This window comes from Euprymna scolopes, chromosome 19 (assembly GCF_053919585.1).
Source record: "Euprymna scolopes isolate OS-2025 chromosome 19, ASM5391958v1, whole genome shotgun sequence".
In the NCBI taxonomy this organism is placed as follows: Eukaryota; Metazoa; Mollusca; class Cephalopoda; order Sepiida; family Sepiolidae; genus Euprymna; species Euprymna scolopes.
This window is the reverse complement of record NC_136500.1, coordinates 102,655,938-102,683,316: the sequence shown is the minus strand read 5'-3', so window position 1 is coordinate 102,683,316 and position 27,379 is coordinate 102,655,938. Positions and strand designations below refer to the sequence as shown.

The following is a 27,379-nucleotide window of genomic DNA, read 5'->3' as shown; positions in this document are numbered from 1 at the left end:
TTAATCTCTCTGTTTGACTTGGACCCTTTTTGTAATGCTTAACCTGAATTATATTTTAATCTCTCTGTTTGACTTGGTCCCTTTTTGTAATGTTTAACCTGAATTGTATTTTAATCTCTCCATTTGAATTGGACCCTTTTTGTAATGCTTACCCTGAATTATATTTTAATCTCTCAATTCTACAACAATGCTGTTCTAAAACTGCAATCTGAATCTTATTTTAATCTGTCCATTTCACGACAACTTTTCCAAAATCTGACTCTCGCCTCGGTTTCATCAACTTTACATTTCCGCTGAAATCTTATTAAAAAATTTTTTTACAATCATCTTGTATTTGCTGGCAACCACACCCCCTCATCTCGTTAACGGTCTTTTTATAATTTCTTTTTTGGGCTGCTAATTCATTGATATGCAAATCAATGATTATTTAACTACAGAAAGACAACTTAAAACTCAGTTGCCACCATATTGATGACTTCCCCCCCCAAAAAAAAAGAACTGTTTTTGTATGTATGAAGATACACAATGTTGCACACACCAAATTTGGAAAACACCATTTTTTCCACATGGAAAAATAAATTGCATCACAATAGTGACTTAAATTGAATCAGCCTCAGGAATGACACAAGAGAAAGGATTCTAAGAGAAAGGTTAAATATTTACTTCAAAATTTATCAAAATAACCAAAAAGTAAACAAAATTTTTATAGCTGAAATTGAATGGAATTTCACTATATCAGTTTTTGCACTTTAAACTAGGCTGGTTTGTGATAACTAGTCTAACATAGAAATTATCTATCCTATCATAGAGGATCTACTTGTATAATATTTTCACTGGGTTGGTTGAGAGTTGTAGTTGTTATCATCTAGTTATGTGGGCTATGTGCAGGTATTTTGTCTCTATAGGCTAAGAAACTGAGTGGTGTTACTGAGACTTTTGTGGTATTGCCATTTTTGTTGGTGTAATAGCCATTGTGATTGACATATCAATGACATGAGTTGCCCATGATTTATGTTGGTACTTAGAAAGATCCAAGCTGTTTCCTGGTATGAAATATTCCAAAGTTATCTCTTCTAAAGCGTTAGATATATTACAACATGTAACATTGTTATGATCATCAAATAAAGTGAATGATAAAAACAATAAGACACAATTTACTAGTTTGATTTTTACATTTTTGCTATATGGATGGCTTATACTCATGGATCAGTTGTGCATTGGTAATCAGATCTGTTGATTGGTACATTGGTCTCGGTGATGCTTTCTTGATGATAATTCCTGAGGAAGCAGAAATTCATGTATGGTTTGACTACAAAACATAGTTCCTTTTAATGTTGCATCTGTTAATATGTTAATTTTAGTGTTGCATCTGTTAATATGTTAATTTTAATGTTGTATCTGTTAATATGTTAATTTTAATGTTGTATCTGTTAATATGTTAATTTTAATGTTGCATCTGTTAATATGTTAATTTTAATGTTGCATCTGTTAATATGTTAATTTTAATGTTGTATCTGTTAATATATTAGTGAATATATTAATCTATTCTCAAGGGTTGTGAAACTCTTTAGTAGTGAAGTCTATTTTCTATAGATTATATAGAAATCAGCAGGAGCGATCTCAGAGCAAGATAACCTATATCAATGAGCGGTGAGAGTCATAAGAATAAAGTGTCCTGTCAAACCCTAGTCACCATGTGATGTGTTTTCTTCCAGTATTATTAACAAGGTTTAACAGGATCATCCTTTGTTCGTTGTCCTTTAGAATCACATATTTGTCCAGCTCACAAACAGACATATCTGCTATAGGATTCATATTCAGATTTTGGATGCATTCAGTCTCACTGAACATTCTGTAGCAGTGGAAATGTTAGTCGTTGACTAGTGATATAAACCGAGGAGCTGGATCAATGTGGACTGTGGATTGTCCAGTGGGTCTAGTTTGATAATCTTCTTTTATTATGAGAACATGCTCTTGCATGAGAAGGATAAACTAGTAGTAGTGTGCCAAATACCAGTTGATTCTACTGGATGTGAGGTGTTCTGAAGCTTCATTGTGGTTGGGGTGTTGAGGAGAAGGGTACAGTGGTGGCAGAAAGAAGAGATCTGCTAAAAGACCTTCTCCATTTCAAGGACATATATATGCAGTAGGGTAGATCGATTTTTCACTTTTAAAAAAAATATAAACTTACCTTGAGCAGAGAAAGTTGTGTATCAATATAATAAATACTGATTGCAGAAATTAAATGTCTTACTTGCATCATTATTTGAGAAAATTTCATCAAAGATAACTTATATAAACACTTTGAAAAATCCTTGTTTTTGCAACATTTATCCTATAAATCAGTTAGCAAACTTTGCAATTTCGTAAATGCTTAAGCCAAAAAGGGTAGTCATTTAAATTTGTAAAACAAATAAAATAAAGTAAAATGTAACTAAAATTAAAACACGATTAAACTTCCAGCTTCAACATACTGCTTCTTATCTGATCAATTGTAAATATGATAAAATTTAAAAATATTGAAAAAACAGTTGATTATTTTTTGTTATAAATGAGACATGACAAACAAAGATGTATAATGCTGGGCTCAGATTAGGCGATTTGTTGATTTATAAATCACAATGTTAATTTGAACATCTTTCAAAAAACAACTGGAGGGATTTGAAAATGAAAACTAAATAATATAATTTTATGGACTAATTGTCAGTCTTGAAAATGTAAATTTTGTGCAATAATAAATTAACAAATATGTCTGCATGATGCTTATATATATTGCTCTATTTAAGATTCATTAGGAATAAAGAAGGTCTCATTTCAGTTATTTGCCATATACTGATAGGGAAGCTTCTATCATTAATTTGACTACCTATTCAAAAATGTTGCAACTTCAGCTTTGTACTATTCATATGTGATTCTAAAGGTTAATTTTTAGAAAATTATTCTATAAATGAAGGTTCACTCCAATTTGATAAATGTTAATTAGATCAAACTAATGTTTTGTTGGATTTTTTTTTTCAATCTCTTCTTGGATAGCTCGTAACTTCTAAAAACATATAAAAGTTGAGTTATTGAGTTAACTTAAAAATATAATTCTATTTGCTTTAATTTTTATCATCAAATTAAAACAGAACTTTAAAATGATTTGATAAATTGGCATAACCATATAATTAAACTAACAATTTCTCGGATAAATTCAACAATTTGTTGTCAAAACTTCTAATTTCAAAACTTAACACTCTTTTAAATTGACTTGTACATACCTGGGTGTTGCTATTTTAGTTTTTTTTTGTTACACGACTAACCTTTTGAAACACGCACACATGTTAGCCAAGTAAGTTATGATTTTCCCTACATTAGTCAATTTTATATGAATAAATGTTTATTTTACTAATGGCTCAAATTTCTTCTTTCATTGCCAGTTTGTATGCATATATATATATATATATATATATATATATATATATATATATATATATATATATATATATATATATACTTTCACTACACCGATGAAGACTGAAGGATCGGTCGAAATTATGTACTTATGAAAAAAGTTTTTTAATTTTTTTTTATAATATTATTATTTTGTATTCCTGCACGTCACCAATTGAAAACGAATAGAGAAAAGTTATAAGCTTTTATACTTTTCGCATTCTTTTTTATTCATATATATATATATATATATATATATATATATATATATACATATATATTTGCCAGTTTGTATGCATATACACTTGTGCCCGATATTATTCATACCCCTCGGATCTTTGAGATTTCTATAAGAATATTGCTCAAACCAGAAGGTAGACAATATTAAAGGGATTTCAAACAATAAATCAAGCATAAGCATTTAATTTAAACTCAACAAATAAATAAATTATGCAAGTTTGAAACATTATACAAAGAAAAACAATAATGGCACTAGTTCAAAATTATTCATACCTCTCTTACTAATAGTCAATAGCATGCCCTTTATTCTTAATAACTGCCTGTAACCGTTTGGGATATTTATCAACAAGGTTTTTACAAGCATCAACACTGATTTTTGACCATTCTTCAATGCAGTTCTCCAAATCCCTCAAATTTCTAGGTTTCCGCTTTTTAACCTCAGTTTTCAATATGTGCCAGAGGTTTTCGATAGGTTTCAGGTCGGGACTCTGGCTAGGCCATTCCAAAACATTAATTTGATTATCCTCAAACCATTTCTTGACTATTTTGGCAGTATGTTTTGGATCATTATCCTGTTGAAGGGCCCAGTTTAGTCCTAAATGGAGCTTCTCCGCATCCTGTCTAATGTTTTTCTGGAGTATCTCCAAATATTGCTCCTTCTTCATGGTTCCATCTATCTTGACCAAACTACCTGGACCACTAGCCGAAAAGGAGCCCCAAAACATTAGGCTACCACCACCATGTTTCACCGTGGGTATGGTGTTCTTTGGGTTGTAAGCTTCTCCTTTCTTCCTTCAAACGTAAGAAGCATCCATATGGCCAAACAATTCAATTTTTGTTTCGTCAGTCCACAAAATACTTGAGAAAACGGACTCTGGAGAATTCACATGGGTCCTAGCAAACTTTAGACGTGCTGCAAGGTGTTTTCCGGTGTGCAATGGAGTCCTTCTTGGTCTTCTTCCTTTCAGACCATTTTCATGCAGAGTCCTTTGCAATGTTTGCCTTGATATTTTTATGCCAGAAGACTCCAGATTTTCTAAAATGTCCTTATTAGTGGTGGTTGGATTTGCATTAACACTTCTTACAATATTCCTGGTGGCTCTAGCAGACAGTTTCCTTTTCCTTCCTCTACCAATCAAGTTGTTTGTTGTGTGGTGGCTCTGGAATTTTTTGATGATGCTCTGTACTGTTGCTGTAGGGACCTCAAATTTCTTGGAAATTGACTTGTAACCTAAACCATCCTTATGTGAATTCACAATTTTAGTCCTAAGATCATTACTAAGCTCTTTTTTCTTCCCCATTCTAATAATTTTTATTCTTTTATTGGTTTTCAGTTGATATCATTTTAATTTCTGAAAAATGCAAAATACGAAATGAAATTAATCAAAGGTTGTATAAAAGCATTCAAAATAAGAATCAAACAGAAAACAAACAGTCAGAAACTCGATTAATACTGAAAAAATAAGGGGGTATGATTATTTTTGAACATTTCAGATTTTATAAATAGCTGTATATTTCTTTTATTACAAGTATCCCGAGATTTTAAAATGACGAAAATGATCAGAAGAGGTTTATTAAGAATATGTATCAATATGGACGTAAACAATAAATTCTTACAAAAGTTACACCTAATAAACTCAATTTTCAAGGGGGGTATGAATAATATCGGGCACAAGTGTATATATACATATATATATATTTGCCAGTTTGTATGCATATATATATATATATATATATATATATATATATATATATTTCAATGATGAATTTAGTGGGGCTGTTAAGTTTGTCAGGTATTTCTTGTAAGTATGCAATGTCCATAAACATATTAGCCTAACAGCTAAAGTTCATCTTATTTGATTTATAGGCCCAATTTTTCAGCCAGGGTCAAATTTTCAATAAAAATGCCTACTATATATTCTAAGAGAAGTCTCTGATTACAGCTAAGTTCATCATACTTTGAATTATAGTGACACTAAAATAAGCATCCAGAGGATGGCTAACTGGTGTAAATGTTACTTGGGATAAACCATTGTATTCATTTCCACACAATTTACTTTGTGGATCACTGTAGGTTGTAGGACTTCTTGTGGTTCTAGTAATATACTTAAAGAGAGATCTAAAGGAAAGTTCATTTTCATGCTGAGAGCAACCAATAATGTGTAATCTTCTTGTGTATCTTTTTCACCAAGTTTGTATTTGTATTAGAGTTGTCTAGTAGAACAACATTGAATTATTTTGAAGCATTGTTGCAGCGCTTTGAAAGGTACCAATTGACTTTACAACTAAGAAAGTAGATACAAAGGCAAAGAGATAACGGCAATAACAAAGGAAAATGGCAGACACCGATAATCGTTTAAAGATGATGGATATCATGTTTTTTATTTGCCAAGAAACAATGATAAATTGTTGACAATGGAGATCGTGTATTCAGGATCAGTTAGAGTGAGACATGATCGGACATTGGAAACTGGTAGATGAACATCAGTGGCATTGGAACAGGCAGTGGAATATCAGTGGTCACTAGAAATTAGATGCTGGACGTTAGTGGGTGCTGGAACAAGTAACTGGATGTCAGTGGATACTGTAGCTGGTAACTGGACATCAGTGAATACTGGAAACCAGAGACTGGACATCAATGGCACTGGAAACTGGTAGCTGGACATCAGGGAGTGCTGGAACAGGTAACACAATGTCAGTAAGCATTGGAATAGGTAAGAGGACATCAGTGGACACTGGAAACTGGAGGCTGGATATCAGTGGGCTCTTAAAACTGGTTGTTGGACGTCAGAGAGTGCTGAAAACTGGAAGCTACAGGAGGCTCTAGAAACTGCAGGAAGCTGCAACAAGAGTGAGCTGGAGCTGCTGGAGTAAGCCAGAGTCGCTGGCTGTAGAAGTAGAGTCTCAGAAGTTAAGTAGTAGTAGAGAGTAAAGTTTGCATACAGGTAGTCTGTGATAGTTAGCCCTGGAAAAGGCTGTTTGAACCCTTCAGCTGCTATGCTCAGGTAACTTAACTGGGTATGTTACAGTCGTAATTCCATTTAATAAGCAATATGGTGAGTATGGCAGAGATACAACAAATTGGCAGATGGCAAGGTTAACTACAAGGGCAAATGAACAATGGACCTCCATCCACAAGAAATCACATAAGAACATATGTATTCAAATTGTATTAAATTTAGCATTACAAGTTGATTTTTTTTTCAGATAATTATTTTATCAACTTGAATGAAAAGAACTATGTAAAAGATGCTTAAAACCGTTTGAATTATGCAAATACCATCAGTACTTCAAAAGTTATGAGAATTTTAAGTGCCAAAATTTAGGCTTTTCCGTGGACATTTTTCTTTAGAAGTGGGCTAAATTACAGACCTCAACATTTCAAGAAATTCGGTAATTTCGCCACCATTTATTTATTTTTCAAGCTATTCTCATGAAACTTGCCACTCTTATGTAAAATTGTGTGCTCTTTCTGATTATGCTGTCAAATCTGATGTATCTCTTTACCATAAACCATGAATTATAAATTAAGATGTACAAATTTCAATATTTTTTTAAACTGGCGCATGGTATCATACAGTGGGTGTCTATTTATGAACAAAACTAAGTATTATAGTAGTATTTAAATATAGCTTTATTGAGAATAGGCATTTTCCTGCCTCCTCACCAAAGGAGAGCTTAATTTTGGGTGTAGCCATTGAATGCCTAAAGAGCATTCATGGCCCTCAAAGAAAAAAAAAAATTCAGTAATAAATCAAAGAAAATTTTTCATGATTTCTGTAAAAGATGGAAATTCCCATAGTCAACCAGAACTTATGCATTTTGGGACCAGTCCACTTTTCAATTTTGTAAATCCTCTCTATCTGGCCCAAAATATACCCCTATTTTCTGAGATGCAACCATAAATCGTATTCTACATGAATCCTCAATGTAACGTTCACAGTACCAGGATACCAAGAATCCTGATTAGTAACAACTATATATTCACCAGTTGATGGTAATTTTTGTCATTTCTATTCTGTTGTTTTACTGAAAATTGAATTATGTAAACAAAGAAATAAAACGGTAATTTTTTGCCTTGTTTCCACCTTAACATTTAAAATGAGTACTTCTATAGGTTTTAGGGCATGCTGAAAACGAATATCGCATTTAAATTTTCTGCAAATAAGTAGTTTTCCGGATATTAAGCAATGTTATTTCTTATGTTATCACTGGTGGCCATCTTTGTATGTGTGAGCGCGCAAACCTAACCCTGAGAAACTATGCACAAACGCACATACCAAAACCGCCACCAGCAATAACGTAAAAAATGACATTGCTTAATATCCAGAAAGCTACTTATTTGCTGAAAATTCAAATGTGATATTCGTATGCCCGAAAACCTTTAAAGGTAGTCATTTTAAAGAAAAATGTTAAGGTAGAAACACGGTAAAAATTTACAAAATGCATCACGATGAAATTCTTTATCAAACCGCTTAATTATTATTATTATTATTATTATTATTATTATTATTATCATTATTGTTTAGATATCTTCAGTTAAAAAAAACGGGTTTGTTTTACAGATTCGAAAAAATTGTCTTGACAATGAGTTAAAAATAAATTCAAGTTTCACAATATCTTTTTTATTTAATTGTTAGGTGAAAGTACAGAATAGTTAACAAAAGACGCCCTTCCTTCCCCATCTTAAGAATCAGTTTCTAAATAATAACATTATTATTTCGGCATGGTAGCATAAATTCACAAGTACCTTTTGTTATATATATATATATATATATATATATACCACTAAAAAGCACAATTCTACCTTAAGTACAAATAAGAAGTTAAACACATGTACTTAGTACATTTTGTTGTTTTTTAATGCTTTTAGTACATGTGTACTAAAACGTTAAAAACAACAAAATAGTATTGTTTGGAAATCAAATTTAAAAAACTTAAAAATATTTTTTTTTAAATTGACAAACTCAGAATAAAAAATGACTAGTCTAGTAAGACCATTTTTAAGAGAATATTTTAGTAAGCTCAGCGCATGACGTGCTTAGCGACCGTTTTTCTGTAAGCGGATTTGATTTCTATAAAAGATAACATTTTAAAGAAAATTCCGCACAATTAATAATTATCAAATATTTACATATTATACATGAAAATAATTCTGAAACTATCATCTATGTGAAAATGGATGATATATGCCGGTTTATCTTATCAATTTTGAAATATTCTTCGTCAAATTTGCTCGGTCATAACTTTCCTTCCTGTGGTCGTAAAAAAAAAAGATCAAACACCAGTAGAGATGGACTTTTATGTTTATATAGCCTGTAAAATTGCAGCCATATCCAATCAAATTTAACCCCCGTGCATATGTATCCAAACGTAATGTATAAAATATAAACATTGAAAAAATGTTTCCCTTTTTATTGTCGTCATTTTTTACCGTTTTTTTTTTTCATTTTTAACTTGGAGCATAAAAATATTGAACGCATAAAAGAAAAATAAATTAACATCATTGGAATGCTTATTTTATTCTCTTTCCATCAATATAATTCTTTTAAAAATTGACCAACAAATAAAACGATATGACTTGTTAAGCACATTAGCTATGTAATATTGCCAATGTCCACGAAAATACAGCATACGCTTGTAATGCTATTAAATTCAAAAACTATTAAATCAGACACAATGACCAGTCAGACTATCATATTCGAAGTACCTACAGAAGAAATGAAACAAAATTTGATCATTGTATATTAAAAGGATACGCACAATCTCAACATTCAATGATACCATATCACGTAACAAGATGGATCAAACCAACATAATTAAAAGCAACAATGAAACATGAGATAGCGTACAGAGTAAAAGCAATATCCGTATAAATAACAGATGTAACAGCACAAGAAGTGACAGACAAAAAAGGCACCAAGAATTATATACCATCACTATATCCATACTTCTACATATATGAAGACTATGAAAGGTTTTGGAAACTTTCTAGACATCACACACATACTCAATAACAATTGGAGAGAAATAGAACCGATAAGTTACAATAAAGCAAAACTGTTAACATACACATATAGATATGTCCAAAGGCATTATCGAAGACGTACTTGACATAACTATTACAAACAAGTACATGATTGGAGAGAATTATCAAAAAACAAACAAGACAAAGTAATACAATTTCAAATGGGAAAATAAAACTTTACAATTTAAACCATTAAAAAAAAACAACACTACAGCTTTATTTTAAAACATTTATTTAAAAAATTAATTCAGATAACTTGATTATGTAATAGAGCTGACATCTATCCAATGTAGCCACTTTCAGCCTCAATCGCCATCTTGATACAGGTCCGGAACTGGGAGCATGCCTTTTCCATATGTGTTGGCAGGAGCTTGGCGAATACTTGGTGGATGGTAGCGATCAGGTTGTCTTTGGTGTTGTGGGAGTTCATGTTGGTGATGTTCTCGACGTATGATTAAACGAAGTAGGAGGAAGAGGAGGGGCAGTGAGAGAAGGGTACAAAGTCTTGCACTCCTTCTGAAGCCAAGCCTGAGTTTTTTTGGACTTGTGGCTGGTGCAGAGTCCTGCTATCACACCCAGCGGCCATTTAATTGCATCAGGGGATCACCAAACTCTTCAGTACATCCAGGTACACTTTGGTGTTGACTTTCAAGCTGACATCAAAGATGTAAGGTGGCATGATGTGACCCTCACTTACTTGAAACTACACTAAAGACCATAACTGTGTCCAGAAACTTTGTTTTCATCACCCTGGGCATGTCCCTGTTATTTGCGTCAATCCAATGATAATTCTAGCTGTTGTGCACCTAGTCCTGATAGAAGTTCTTTCCATCTAGAAAGAACTAGACTGCTTAGGATGCTTCAGTTTGTTGAGCAACCTGACGAACTTGATTAGCCTGAAGTTCTCGTCTTCTCAGTCAACATCTGGCTTGTCTGGTACCTGTAGGACCTACACTTCTAGTCTGCCTTCACACATGCATTCACAGTTCCCGAATAGGCTGCTGGGGAGTTTCATCAATGATTGTCTGGACCTTTTTGATGAATTCCTTGGTCCAGGTCTTCCTGGTGGTGTCTTTGAACATCGAAACAGGAAAAGAAAAAAGGATTGTCATTTTTGCATGTGTTGAGAACATTGCAAGCTGAAAGCAAAACTTTTGTTTTTTGCACAAACATTCAATGGTATTCGGTAGTTCAAAGGAAAACTTTAATTTCAACACTTTAAGCTATTCTGGCCGTAATCATGGCAAAGATACAACTAAGCAACAACATGGTGAAGCCATTTACTGGCGAGGGAGACGTAGTGGCATGGCTGAAGAAGTTAAGGTTGGTAGTGAGACTTCAAAAGATGATGTGGCTAGCCTGTTGCCACTGTATCTCAAGGGGTATGCATTGGTCCTCTGCTTGGAAATAAGCAAGTGACCAACTGGATGTTGAACAGATAGAGACTCAGTTAAAGGAGGCATTCATGGATGGTGTGTTCACAGCCAATAGGAAGTTAACTGTGGGTAAATGGGTTGGTGAGTAGATGCTTAGTTGGACTGGGAGTCGAACTAGAAAGATTTGCCAAACTGGTTTTTATTACGGGGTTCTCTGATGCCATTTCCATCGAACTCCAGCACACATCAAAAATTGAGACTCTAACCATGAAAGACCTAATAGCAAAAGCACGGTGCTGACGTCAACTAGAGACCAAACCCAACACGTCGTTGCAGCCGTGAGTTCATCCAATGGTAAATCTGCTGTTCCTACCAGAAGGAGCTTTGGCACAGGAGTAAACTGTTACAGATGCAGCTGCAAGGATCACATAGTGAAAGATTACCAAAGATTTGGAACCCATTGCTACTGATGTGGCAAAGTTGTATGCTGGGTCCAGGACCGTTTGGGAAACGAATAAAGAGCACCAACCTACTCCCCCAGTGATGTAAATGTGGCGCTGTCAGAGATTGTTGTCTATGCTGATGAAATGCAGTGTTTGGCATTAATCAACACAGGATGTTCACATACAATAATAGATGCGAATTGATGTTTATCCTGGAAGACAGCAAAAGTGAATGTTCTGACTATTGGAGACTCATCCTATGTGCAAGAGGAGTAGTCACTATTTCAACAAAAGACAATGACTATTTTAGGATCGATGTTCTGTTGGTGCATAGTAAACCACTAGGATTTAATCTGTTGATAGGGATCGATGTGATAAAAGCATTGGGAAGCATCACTGTTGGGACGATGGGTGCAGCTCAAATCAGCATTGGGAAAGTCTCCATGTGTGCAGCTATCTCCATCAGTGAACCTGACTGTACTGCTACGTTTGACCATCAGAAACGAACATAGATTGTGGCATGGAAATGGGCAGATAACCGCCCACCTGAAGGTCTGTGTAATGGAGTGCCAGAATATCGAGTTGCTGTATGGAAATTTGACTAGATTATGATCAAGAACTCCAGACATGAATAGACAAGGGTTAGCTTGTGCCATTGTCAGAAGAAAGTCTCAGATCTCCCAAGTGATTAATTCCATTGATGACCGTGATGCAACAGAATAAGGCAAAAGTGTGGCCATTGATGGACTACCACAAACTTAACAAGCATGTAGATGCATTCATGGTGAATGCAGATGTTTGCACTGCTAAGATGCGTGAGTACTGCCAAAAAGGGGCAAACATATTATTGCTTTACTTCCAGAGAGTGTATCTATGAGACACTGTGGCCATTCCAGATGGTAGAGGTTGATGGAAATAGATATTGTCTGACACATTTAGGTTTGGCTTGAATGTGGCTTCCCTCATTATGAAGTCTATTGTTAGCAGGATGCTATTGCAGGAGGAAGCAATGGACCATGCGACGTCAGCTTACATCGATGATATCTTTGTTTATGAAGACATTGTGCCCACATCTTGAGTCAGGGAACATTTAGCTCAATTCGGGCTAGAATGCAAGGACCCAGAACAGCTTGGGGACGGCACACACATGCTACGAGTGACAGTCTTAAGAGAGCACAGTGTCCTGCACTGGAAACGAGGAATGCAATCCCAGAAATTCCCAATATCATAACAAGACAGACTGTATTTTCCTTGTGTAGAAAGTTTATAGAGCACCTATGTGCATGGCTGATAGCATGCGGAGAAATAAAGAGAAGAGCCTGTTCAATCACAAATGACTGGAACAATAAAGTGACAAACTCTCAACTCCGGCATATGATGTGCGAGATTGTAGATGCAGTAAAGCAGAATGATCTGGTTTGTAGGGAGGTGCATGGATGGCCGGGAATTGAACATATGGATCGATGCCAGCACGCTAGCAAGAGATGGAACTGTGGTGGAGGACGCTTGTTGGCTGCAACCTAAGAATAATGCGCAGCATATTAATCTAGCTAAATTGGATGCCGTGTTGAGGGGAATTAACTTGTCGCTTCAGTAGTAGACTAACGTGTTGCAAATAAAGATCGACTCTGTGTGTGTACACAACTGTGTGTCAGACACTCTTAGCGAGAAAGTGCAAGTTCACACCAATCAGATGCTCATTAGAAGATGACTAAAAACTCTCAAAGAATTGATAAAGGCATATAGGCTCTCAGTAGATGTGATATTGGTTGTATCAATTCAAAACATGGCTAATCAATTCACGCACATACTACAACAAGCCACAGATTGCTGCAGTGCATGCCACTGAGCTAGATGTGGCCCAGATCATGGCCATTCACAGAAACAGTGGACATTCAGGAGTGTGATGCACCACTTATTTTGCCCAAAGAGTTTACCCTGTGACAACAAAAGCAGCAGTCAGATTGGGAATACGGACGTGCGTGGAAAGCCAATCTATAGATCCAGTGCCAGTTCACTGGAAGAAAGGAAAACTAGAGATGAGCAGCGATTGGCATTGTTGGGAATCGACATTATTAACACAACTATCACAAATTGTGGCCTGTCGCAGTTTTCAATATGGAGGCAGTTAGTACGGTAGGACTCGACAACTATAATTTGCCAACTGGAAGTGGTTCTTTTTGAACGTAGCCCACCTCACAAACTTCTGACAGATAATGACACAGCCTTCTGCAGCCAAAAATTCAGGACATTCACAGATGATTGGGGCGTGAACTTGAGATTTCGCTATACGTATGCTCCAACTGGGAATGGCATAGCAGAGCAATGCCATTGCACTGTGAAACAGATCATGGCTAGAATTCATTGCTCCATACCAGATACAGTCTACTGGTACAACATGACTCCAAAAAACGCTGAGTTATCTTTGACCTCATCAGCCAATGCTATGTACAGGTATGAGGTCCGGGTGAAAGGAATTAATGTTATGTCACCAGTAGCATGCCCTGAGAATAGTCCATACCAAATTGGAGACTGTGGGTGAAGGCACCAGAGAATTTTTGTACCACGAGATTCAGTCAGGGTTGTGTAATGGATGGAATGCCTTGACATGTGAAGGATCTGCACCCCCTAATACAGTGTACTCTCGTCAGAAGAAGATTCTGACAGCATAGCATCTTTTCCTGATCTACATTTATGATCTTCCAAATCACATCCTTACATCATTTGTAGACATTTATGCTGATGACACTACCATTTATGGTAGCACATCTAAGACAGTAAACAACTAAGTTCTCTCCGATTCTCTCTCCTTTGATCTTGAGCACGTAGTACAATGGGGAAAGGAGTGGTTGGTTACTTTTAATGCATCTAAAACCAAGCTTCTCTCTTTACATCATCAACACTCTAATCTACATCTGGCATCAATCGAAATGAATGGCTCTCGTCTTCAGGAGGCCGCAAGTTTTGACAAGTTTTTGGGCTTGACCATTACTCCAGATCTTAAATGGAACACGTACATCAAATCTGTTGCCAAGGCCGCTGGAAAAATGGTGGGATCTTTCTATCGATCCAGTAGATATCTCACTGCTGATGCAATTCTCTATCTATATAAAAGCCAGGTATGTCCTAGGATGGAATACTGTTGCCACATCTGGGCAGGAGCTGCTAAAAAGGACTTGTCCTTTTCTCTTCCCTGCAACCTCTATCTCACAGAAGAGATGTTTCGAGTTTATCTCTGATGTATCGTTATTTTCATGGAAAGTGTTCGACTGAGCTTCAGTCTTTGGTCCCCCCTCGCCAAACTTTCACAAGAAACACTCGTCTAGCTGTACACACTATCAATAATTCCCCCCACTCTTTATCTCTGCCTAAGCCTAAACGTAGATTCCATGAACAAAGCTTCTTTCTTAGAACTGCACGCCTGTGGAATTGTCTTCTGTTTTCCTGCTTTCCGACTGACTACAATATGGTTGTCTTCAAGTCTAACGTAAATAAGTTCTTGATGAGCTGTTCCATATAAGTTAACAAATTTACCGAATTGATTACTATATTGTCCAGTTTCTACTGTGCACTCTGTGACCCTTATCCTCGAGTGGCCTCTTGGCCTTGATAATGTGGTGATGCCTTTGTAAAAAAAAAAAAATAAATAAATAAAAATAACATCTTCGGAGAGCAGGTCAGAAAGTCAGTTGCGAAAAAGCACCCGACAAAGATGACAACCAACAGGATGCTGCCTTTTGTGATTATGAGATTGGGGAGGGGTATGATAACGGTCATGGAAATTGCATCCAAGGGTGGCGCGTGCATATTGTAAAAAGTCACCGACACTTGAACACGAAACCCAAGCAATAAAAACAAAAAGGTGACATATGCAAATTTTATAGCAAACCCCACTCTCCCCAATGGTTTACTTCTACTTGTGCAACTGCCATAGCGCAAAGGTAGCATGCATACCGCAGATTTAACCGACATAAGTTCAGTTCAAACAGACAGAAGTATATAGAAGCCAGAAGTAATTGTAAGAAAGAAATAGTGACAGCTAAGAGAGAATTTACTGAAACCACCAAAAAACGTATCAAGCATAGAAATTAGGAACCTGTGACTTCTGGAAAATCTACAACAGTCTAGTAAATAATGGGCAATCAATAATTCCCCCACTATCCAACAATCATGAGGTTGTTTGCTTAGTAACCGAGAAGGCTAACATGCTTGCCAGTCGATTTGCCTCCAACTCCACACGGGGCCCTTCTAACCACCACTTCCCTGACTTTCCTTTGCAGACAGACGCCACGCTAGACGATCTAAAAGTTACCCCTTCTCAGGTACATGCTATCATAAAAAATCTGGACACTTCAAAAGCATGTGGACCTGATCTCATCCCGGCTGTGCTATTAAAAAAGTGCTCTGCCGAGGTAGCTCCAGTTCTTTCACAACTTTACAACGAATGCCTTAATGAATCTTGCTTTCCTGCCTGCTGGAAAACTGCCTCTGTTGTACCAGTTTTCAAAAATTTTGGCAAACGAACTGACCCAGTAAATTATCGGCCCATTTTTCGCCAAAATATTTGAGTCCATAATTAACCAAGCTCTAGTCCATCACCTTACAGATGCTAAACTTTTGATCGACCAACAATATGGATTTAGGTAACTCCATTCCACAGCAGACATCCTAACTGTAATCTCTGAACGTATATACCATTCACTGGACAAAGCGGGGGAAGGTAGAGCGGTACTCTAGATATATCCAAGGCTTTTGACAGGGTATGGCATGATCTTCTCAGGAAAATCAGATCAGACAGTATCACTGGATACATAATTAAATCCTTCTTAGATAAGAGAAAAATCCAGGTTGTCCTCGACGATCGTACATCTAAACAATATGATATAAATGCGAGAGTGCCTCAAGGGTCTATCCTTGGACTTCTATTATTCCTAATATTCATAAATGACCTCCCTGACAAAATTGTCTGTGAGATGACACCACGCTCTATAACAGACATGACAGGAAAACAGATGAACAAATGAAGAAATGGCAGAAACACTAGAGGATGACCTCCGATCTGTCGTGAAATGGGGACAAAAATGAATGGTCACATTCAATGCTGCCAAGACTAAACTTGTTTCCTTCAATAATTACAAGAAACCTTCTCTACCACCAATAGCAATGGCCAAAGGCTCTTTATCTGAAAGTACATCTTTTAAACTCCTCGGCCTAACGTTCACAGGAAACGTGAGTTGGAACAATTACATTAAGAGTATTGCCAAGACCACTGCGAAGAAGGCAGGTTCTCTCTACTGTGCTAGGAAGCTACTAACACCCGAAAGTATCCTGTACCTCTATAAGGCCATCATTCGCCCATATATGGAGTATTGTTGTCATATTTAGGCTGGTGCATCTGCTACTAATCTATCACTCCTAGACAAGTTTCAAAAGAGAGTCTCCAACCTGATAGGTCCTGAACTGTCATCTAACCTTCAGCCTCTGTCCCATCGACGAAATGTTGCATCCCTCTGCTATTCTACAAATATTTTAATGGTAAATGCTCTGACGAACTGCAAGCACTTGTACCCCCTTGATGTAAATACCTCCGACAAACCCGACAAACAGCTAAATCCTACCCCTTCACAGTAGAGATCCCTAGATGTAAGAGAGCTTTCTACTCCAGTAGTTTCTTCCCCAGAACTGCTAGACTTTGGAACTCCCTTCCAGGTTCCTGCTTCCCCAACTGTACTGATATGCAGAAGTTCAAGTGTAACATGAACCGACACCTTGCTGCCCAACTCCCTACATAGTACCTCTGTAGCTTATGTTCCTGATAGTAGCCCTGTACATCAAAGTGGCAACGTGCCTTGTTTGGGGTGAAAATGTAATAATAAAAAAAAGACATGGTTCAATTAGAGTATCTGAAAAAAAGCCCGTATTTCTTTTATTGGCAAAAACATTTTTTTGTTGATTCAGAGTCGTTTGAACATACGGTTAATTTGCATGTCAGTGGGAAGAATGAAATAAGATTTTCTACGAATGTCAAAACAGGAAGAAAAAAGGATTGTCATTTTTGTGTGTGCCGAGAATATTTCAAGCTGAAGAGAACCTTTTTTTTTTTGTTTGTTTGCACAAATATTTAACGGTGTTCGTCAGTTCAAAGGTAAACTTTAATTTCAACAATTCAATCATTCATTAATTACGATTCTCTTATATTTTTAAGTTGAACTGTTTGTTTGAAGAGATTAATGCTATAAAAGATTTATGATAAAAACGTCATAGAACTTTTAATAACATATTTGATATGATATACAAGAATTTTATTAACTACTTTAAAGGTAATCTTTATCTTAATGAATTTTCTTATTCCGTCACATACATAGGCGCTGTCTGTCTGTTGCGAAACTTTGAGGCCCATGATTAGTTATCTGTTTGTACTGTTGCGAAACTTCAGGGGCTGCGAGGTAACATTGTTTTCATTTGTGAGCGAAGTTTATTTATGTATAAAAAACAGCAGTCAAGTCCATGAAAAAGTTGACAAATATTTAACCCTTAGAGAAAAGGGTGCTAGTGCAGAGAGTGATCCGCGCTATTTTTTTAAAATCGTATTTCCAAGTTTAATTAAAGTTTTATGATATGTTTTTTTTATTCAATTGTAAGGTTGAAGTATAGAATAGGTACAAAACACCCTCCCCATGTTAAGAATGGCTTTTTAAAATAATAACATTATTATTTACGTCCGGATCACTCTCTGCAATTTTACAGTGCTCTCATTGCGAGTAAATCATGTTAAAAATCAGTGGTGACTAAAAAAGGGGGAGGCGCTTTTTTTTGGCAAGTTTCTTTTTTTTTTTACCAACACTCTTCCATTAGTAAATGAATGAAAAATGTCTTGTCAACCTTTATATTTTTAAAAAATAAAACAAGCGAAGTCAAATTATTTAAACAATAAAATATTTAATAAAACAATATGTACTTTCTATTTTCTGAACGAAGGCTGTTCAGGAAATATTTCTAAAACTAAAATGAAACTGATCACGTGGTATCAGTTTGCAAAACTTTGACAGTCAGTTGGCTTTTTTTAAGTATCCAAAAACAAAAACGTTAGAACTACATATTATGCTGACTGATGGTTCCGCTTAAGGTCTTTCAAAAACTACAAAAGAAAACAATCATTTTGCTATCTGTTAAATAAATGCAGTAAGTGAATTTATTTTTTTATTTTTATTTTAGAAATTTACATTTAATTTTTTTTTTTTTTACATGGTAGTCACCACTTATCGAGGCCCGGAAGCCACTCGAGGATAAGGGTTATTGCGTGTGCAGTAATCAATGGGATAATATCGTAGTAATTGTTAGTAATGGAGATTTGATAAAGTGTCTTACTTAAGGGAGCGGTTCATCAGGAATTTGTTTATGCTGAACTTGAAGACATCAAAGTTGTAGCCAGGTGGGAAACAGGCAAACAGGACAGAGTTCCACAGGCGTGCGCTTCTAAGAAAGAAGCTTTGTTCATGGAATCTATGTTTTGATTTAGGCACAGATAAAGAGTGGGGAAAATTATTGACAATGACAGCTAGACGGGTGTTTTTCGTGAAATATTAGCAAGGGGGGACCAGGATCCTGTTTGCTATTTGCCAAAACTGGTGGGAACCAAGCCGCTGCTCAGTTACTTTGGATTTAACGGACTGAGCATATAGCTCTCTTGCATTTTTTATTACTATTTTACAGTGGTAGCTGGCAGTCCTGAAAGCAGCTTCAGTCTCAGTACATCTATTACATTGGTAGCCATGGGAAAAGTAATTTCTGTGCGTGATGGCAGCAGCACATTCTGGGGAGAACCATGGCTGACTATTAGGTTTTTGTTGGAATTTTTTGGATGGTATGAATCGGTCTATGCCTACAATTATCCATTCAATCAGGTGTGATACTATAGAGGACACATCCTTTTTAAACATGGAATGCAGAGGTAAATCAGATATAAATGTGCGGAAGCTATCCAATCAGCCATAGAGTATCGATATACAGTACAGTGGAGTTACATCTGAAGACTTATTACATTTCATTTTTATCTAAACTGATACAACCGAGTAGTCGGAAGATCCTAGAGGAAATGGAACAGAACATGAACATAAGTTGTGAGAAAAAGGTCTAGAAGGCTTGCATTCTGACCAGTAGTATCGGGCATATGGGTGGGTTCGTGGACAATCTGAGTGAGGTCATAGGCAATGGCGAAATCATCACAGAACCTCCCCTCATCATCTGTCTTGTTTGAGTGGGTCAGCCATTCCACATTGTGGACATTGAAGTCACCACAAATGTGAATGTTAGCCGAAGGATGAGCAGACAGGATATGGTCAATTTTCTCAGATCTACTCTTAAAGATAGTAACTCCGCTGCGAATGAATCAATTAAACATTTCTTTTGGAACTTCTTCGCACAACAAAAACAAAACAAAAAAAATGTGAAAAATTAATTAAAAAAAGGAAATAAAATTTAACTTTTTTTTTATCCTTAGAACTCTAACTAACTAGTCACTCAGAGCCATTCAACTAAAGGACTGTAGGGCTTGGCCGACATTCACCGATGCCTGGTATCACAGTCGTGATGTGAGCATAGGTAAATGTTTCCCAACCCCTCACATAAAATAAAAATTAAAAGGTTGTCAGAAACAGCATTAAGGCGGAGGCTATTTTGAAAGTTCAATAAATGACTTTTATTTAACAATAGAAATAAACAATTAGCAAAAATTTACTTTTTTCTATAGAAATAAAGAGGTAAATTAAGACATTAAATAAGAATAAACATTAAAGGACGATAAGTATATAATTATATAATAAAAATTAATATAGAAATGAACCAATTTATTTAGATTTAAAAAATAACATTATTATTGTTAAAAATATTTTTTAAAAAAGTCAAATAAATAAATAGGAATAATTTGAGACAATTGAATATAAAAGGCTAAAAATTTAATCAAAGATTTAGTTATTTTTAAATTTCACTTAGAAATAAGAATATTCTAGAAAGTGGAATAAAAATCAGCTAGCGATTGAAGCTGCAAAAAAAAAAAATGTTAAATTTTCGAAGATAAAGAGAAAAAAAAATGAATATCAAAAGATAAACAAAACATGTCATTCACCTTGAAATTTGATGTTATTGTATTTTTGTTGAATTAATCATGACTTTTTCTTTATATTTTTTAATATATAAAATAACTCCTGAAATTGATGTTATTAATTTCATGGTGTATGTTTAATTCATGGTTAAAATATTTGTTTTGACTTTTATCTTCAATGAAAAAAATTTTATGAAAAAATCAAATCGTTTTCGAAATTCCCTTAATTGTATTTCCACTTTTTTGCTGTACCAAATTTTTTCGCTACACAGAACTTTTGATTATATAAATGGTATATTTCAAAACAACAATTCCACGGGAATCAGAATCGTACTTGGTATCGGAATTGTTAATCAACATTTTCCTGGAATCGGAATCGAAAAAATTTAGGAATCGTCCCAACAAAAATTTAGGAATCGTATCAAACATATATTTACTGATATGTATGCATCTTTTGTCCTCAAAGGAAGCTATTTTTAAAATCATGCAGTAAATGTTTCACGAATAAATATTTGTCAGAGAATTGTTTTTTATTAAAAGTTCAAGCATTTCTTTAATTGACCGTAGTTCTAAGTTGTTAAATGTTTTAAAAGTTTTATTGATATTTTATTTCTCAAATCTTGGAAAATAATTAATATCTCCATGAATTTATCTTAATAAAAATGTAAAATGTTTTGTAAAAATTTTTTTCATTTATACAATTTTAGCAGAAATAAATATTTTCATTTTCCAATGCAATGATTCATGCCTTATTCAGTGCATTTATTAAAACTGACAGTTTTGCTAATTTTAAAATGAAAATTGGTTATTTGTATGTATCTCGAGTTAATCTTTTGAAATTTGAAAATAGTTTTACATATTACAATTTTTGGTGTGATTATTTTTGCCTAGAAAGCTTTATTTTTCTTTTCTTTTTTGTTATTTTTTGTTTTAAATTCATTTTCATTTATTTCAGTTGGATTGCTTCCTGAACCAGTGAGAATAAGCCAACAACCTGTTGGTAATATTAAACTAGAAGCTGGAGAAAATCTTGAATTGAAAGTTGAAGCTCAAGGGTTCCCATATCCTCGGTATCAGTGGTTCTTTGAAGATGATATAATTCTAGGAGAAAATACATGTCAATTAATTAAGAAAAATGTCTGGTACGTAATGGTAACATTTCAAACAGTATTTTCAAATATTTATGAAAATGTCAACAAATAAAATTTCCTGACATAGTATTTTCTTTCAAAATGCACTCTCCAAATTATACAAGAATAAAAAAGCATTGGAAATGCAAAAGGATATAGGGATGGTATGCCAAAAAGTATACAAACAAGATAGCTATGAATGGCTAGGCACATGGAAATAGAATTGCATCCAAAGTATAGCCCTATAGCTTTTCTCCAATCTTCATTCCGTGCCATCATTACAGTTGTAAAAAGCTATAGGGCTATACTTTGGATGCAATTCTATTTCCATGTGCCTAGCCATTCATAGCTATCTTGTTTGTATACTTTTTGGCATACCATCCCTATATCCTTTTGCATTTCCAATGCTTTTTTATTCTTGTTAATTAGTATTTTTACTTACAGTCTTATTTTTAAACTTACATTCATGATAGTATTGTCTTTTTTAGGAGGCGGCTCATTGCCGCCTCCATTAGTAGCAGGTCGCTTCCTGCTGGGTTTTAGGTCTTTGGGTTTTGGGCCTTAGGAGTTGCCTCTTGATCCTCCATCGGTTCTATATTACATAGAGAGTGCTACCACCTCTCTGATAAAACAGTTAGAGTATTATAAAGTTCTAAAATGTTCATACCTTCACTATTAAATTTTTCTTGACTTTCTTGCAGTTTCTTTTGCGGTTAATTTAACTTATTTCCTTTGGCGTTTGGTGAGTTCTTAGAAGAACTGGTCTGATCTACTTTTCTTAGCGAGCGAAGAGATTCAGCTGCATTTAACAATGGTTGCTATAGTGTATTTTTGCGCATGCGTGAGAATTTCAAGTTTCCTCCTTATTTTTCAATAGTTTGACAGTAGTCATGTGTCTTTCTGCCAAGAGCGACAGACGTCAGTGTTAGCCGTGATCGTCTAGAGGTTAGGACCCCACGTTGTGGCCGTGCTGACTTAGGTTCGAATCTTGGTCACAGCATTGACATTTTGTACATATTTTACAGTCCAAAATCTGAAGAATTATTTGTTTTTATAACATTGTTTTTTGACGTCGTACTTGCTGATAGGTTACTCTTATAACAATTTTGATCAACTGAGATAAAGATTTTGTGGTTTCATTAACGCTGGTGGGTTACTGTTTAAAGAAAAAACCTTAACGTTCACCTCAAATATTCAGCGTCCAAGAAATATAGGCCACTGGCAAACTGGAACGTCTGTGAGCATCCGGTGTATTATTTGGAGCTGTCCCTTTTGAGAGAAGTTCTGTGTTCGAAGTGGTCTGTCTACATTGGGTATATAGTGTTTAAAACTTGTTATTACACGTAATCTTATTTAATTATGGAGTTAGCTAAAAAGCCATGGGTCACTGCACTTCTCCGTGTAAAGAGCAGTCGATTGATGCTTGAACTGTTGTCAGAGACCGTTCGTACACCGAGATACATCGTCTCAAAAGAAAGAAGAAAGAAGAACAATTGGCCATTTTTGTACCCTTTTTTTTTGCTCTCTTTTGACATTTTAACCGACGTTCTGACACTCGCTGGATTCGTAAGACACTTCTCTGTAAGAATATGTGCTTTTTGAAACTTATAAGTTGATTTTAGTTGAGATTTGGATAGTTTTGTTTTGTAGGCGTATATAGGCGTGTACGGGCCATCCCTATATAGAGAGTGCTACCGCCTCTCTGATAACTTTACAACTAAAAAACATTTGTTTCACAAAATTCATATTTAAAAAAAAATGTAAACTACTTATTGATCTATTTTTTATTTCATCCAGCTATATCTAATAAATATAAATTAATAAAGATTAAAATGCATTTAGTAATTATAAGATGACAAACATCAATTAAGATTACCAATGGTAACTTGCCTTTCGCTGGACATAATAATTGGGTACACAAAGTATCTGGCAGAGTGCGGCTAATATGAGAATATAGTGATGGCGAATTTCACAAATTGAACAAACACCTTAATGACAAATTGCATAAATGTTTATAATTGAGAATGTGAAATAGATGTTCGCTCAAACGTGTCTTTTCTCTTTAGAGAGCCTCAGGCACTAGTGATTGGTTGTGGTGGAATGTGTCAGAAGATTTGTGTGTATATTACTGAAAACACATCTACGATTAATTTAAAAACGTATGCAATGTGTGATCATTTTCGTTGTGCAGATAAATCTAATTCTTTGCTATCATGAGCCATAGTCTGCAAATGATTAATTTTTAGTGTAATTTCCAAATATAGAGTACACATAGATGAAGAATTATGCAGTATTGTTGAAACTGAGGTGAAATAATGATTAAATAATGCATAATTTACAATCATGAAAGAAAGAAGACTCAGACGCTTAAACGCTAAGAATTCATATTTTCCTGCATAAATAAGCATGTAAATATCTGATTAAAGATGCATTCAAACTTAAAACCGGTTTTACACATAATGTTTTCTGAAAGCATTTGATTGTGATAAGAATCTCCAAAATGTGATGAATGAGATCATTGGAATTCAAAAATCCGTTGGTATAGTTATAAGCATGGCATAATATATAGTTATAAGCATATACTTATATATCGTTATAAACATATAGTTATAAATACTTATAAACATATACTTATATATAGTTATAAACATATACTATATGTTAAGCATATATGCATATATAGTTATAAACATATAGTTATATATAGTTATAAGCATATAGTTATATATAGTTATAAGCATATAGTTATATATAGTTATAAGCATATAGTTATATTTAGTTGTAAGTATATAGTTATGTATAGTTATAAACATATAGTTATATATAGTTATAAACATACTAGACTACCCCTGACCCGTTAGGTCAGTATGTTAGATTAGCTATGGAATTAATGTACGAGAGTGACACTTCTGACATAAAGAAAATAGTTTTTGTGAGATAACAGAAACATTTCTATGAAAGTATATTAAAATGAAAAAAGAATATAGATAGATTTCTATCAGTCGTTCTGTTTATAATTGTTTATTTTTGAAAAAAAACAACTTACAGCCATTGAATTATAAGGGGATTGCCATACTTATAGGTAAATGTACACTGAACAGATACCGTAATACTTCAAGTTAAATTCAAATTTTGATATATCTTTTTTAAATGAAATTGTTAGTTGAAAGTACAGAATAGTTAAAGAAAACTCTCCCCATGTTAAGAATGGCTTTTTAAATAGAAAATGAAAATAAAATGTAACTTTTATCATTTATTATAAACAAACATTCATGACCCATTGGGTCAAATATTTAATTTATGTTAATAAAAAGGTCAATAAAACTAATTAAGACAATGTGGAAATGAACGATGTAAAAAAAAACAAAAAAAAACAGAAAGTATTAACAATTGTTTATTTGGATAATTCAAATACGAAAGAAAAAAAAACAATTGGGACGCTGAAAACGTACACAGTAAAACAATACGTTTTATTGTGTTGATTATTTATTTGTAAAAAAAAACATTTTCGGTGTTATTTATTTATGTTGGTAGTGTAGAAGAAAATATATGAATGTTTTTAAGAAAGGTGTATTAAAAAATGGGAAATAAATTAAAAAAAAAAAGGAAGAATGTGGGTAAATCGCTGTTGTAAAATGCTCTTATAGTTGTCAACGGATCAAAGTTGATTTATTTGTAAGAAAATTGCGACAGTATAGTTGTAATACAGAATAGTTGCAAAACATCCCCACCCTTCCCATGTTAAATAATAATTTCTAAATAATAACGTTAATATTTCAGTCCACGGGTCAAATTCTGCAAAAGTAGCAATTTGTGTTTATTTGTTTACGCTGTTATGGGTTTATGTTTATGTACACATGCGCAACCGGAAGTCATAAACCGGTTGTTGGGTTACAACACTCATTACAAGGTGTTATAATTATATAGATAGTTATATATACTTATAAATAGTTATAAATATAGAGTGTTATATAGTTATAAGCATATAGTTTTATATAGTTATATATAGTTATAAGCATATAGTTATATATAGTTATAAGCATATAGTTATATATAGTTATAAGCATATAGTTATATAAAGTTATAAACATATAGTTATATATAGTTCATAGGAATTTAGTAAATAGTTAAGTACTTGAAAAAAAAGTCTGAAACTGTAAAAAATGTAAATACCAAAATTGTTCTACAGGGTGTCCCAAAAGAAGCTGACGGATTTTAAATTTGATTAACTTCCTCAATATTTCAGTTATGCTTACCAATTTTTATATGTAAGTAGATGAGCCTCTCTGTAATTTTTGGAGATATAGAAAGATATATTTTAGTTTACTTATTCTAATTTTATTTACACAACTTAATCTAGGGTATGTTTTTAACAAGGTCTAATTTTAGTTATGAAAAATGATGTTACTTAAATGTCCACCATTTTGATTTTCACACTCTTGTGCTCTCTGCAGGGCATAGTCCAGCACATCACTTAATGTTTCAGGGCTTATGGCCCTAATTTCCTCCTCTATATTGTTTTTAAGGGCATTTATTGTGGCTGGTTTGTTTGCAGGTATACCTGCTCTTTGAGGTAACCCCAAAGGAAGAAATCTGCACGTGTGTGATCTGGGGAGCGGGGTGGCCAATTTATCTCACAGCCATGAGAAATTATTTGGTTGCCGAATATGTCCTGGAGCAGATTTAATGTTTCTCATACCATATGCACCGTTGCACCGTCCTGCTGGAATCACATTGATCAAGAGACCCCAATTTGACTTGATCTCCTTCTTACTAATGTGGGGAACCAACCCCAAAATCAAACACCACTGCCTTGTGGGCTTTATCACAGCAAAAGGCTAAGAGATATGAATTCTGATTTCAAATTCTACTGCTGCCTTGCAGTTTTCCTTAAAAGGCTATAGAACCTTATCTAGAAAGAAAAGGCGTAGTAGCGGACACGATAGGGCGACTGTCAACCTCATTGAGATTACTTTCGGCCAGAAGCTGCGGCCTCCTCTGCTACCAGTCATCGCGGGTTCGCTCCACTGGAGATTCAGAGGGTGTCTATCTGATGTGCAACAGATACTACACCTAAACTGCGCAGGTAAGTTAGGAGCCAAGGTGGAAAGTCCTGTGGCGATGGAGTGAGGATAACGGTGGCAGGTGTGAGAGCTGGGAGCCACTAGTCCAACCTCTGCGCATAGGCGGCCATGTGTGAAGGTCGCAGGTGTACCGAGTGGACGACGATACTCTGAGGCAGCTGCATGGATGACCAAGCAGCCCTGTTCAGGGATAGCATTGCTTGCCCTGGAAGGGGATGCCTCTATAAAAGGTGAGGTAAACAAAGCTCATCCAAAGACCATCTGACTGTCAAACTGCGGGCAGTGGGTCTCCAATCGAGCAGTAACAACAGAAGAAATAACAACACTCAAGACTTTAACATTGTTACATGGAACGTCAGAACCATGCTTGATACGGACTTGCGTGACAGACCACATAGAAGAACAGCACTCATAGATCTGGAACTCGAAAATACAAATATCGACATAGCTGCATTGCAGGAGACAAGACTCAGCGGGGAGGGCCAACTGAGAGAAGCAAGAAGAATCTATTTCTGGAAGGGCTGTCCTGTAGATCAACCAAAAAGA

General features: G+C 34.8%; 1 protein-coding gene across 6 annotated transcripts in view; it reads left to right on the top strand.

The window, feature by feature from the left end:
• The window catches only part of LOC145239861 (mucosa-associated lymphoid tissue lymphoma translocation protein 1-like), a 754,570-nt gene that overhangs the window by 105,455 nt on the left and 621,736 nt on the right, over positions 1–27,379 (top strand). For all 6 annotated transcript variants that reach the window (XM_080103424.1, XM_080103426.1, XM_080103427.1 and 3 more), the window contains exon 4: positions 21,575–21,761. In XM_080103424.1, coding sequence (XP_079959550.1) covers positions 21,575–21,761 — 187 coding nt within the window. The remainder of the gene's footprint in view (positions 1–21,574; positions 21,762–27,379) is intronic.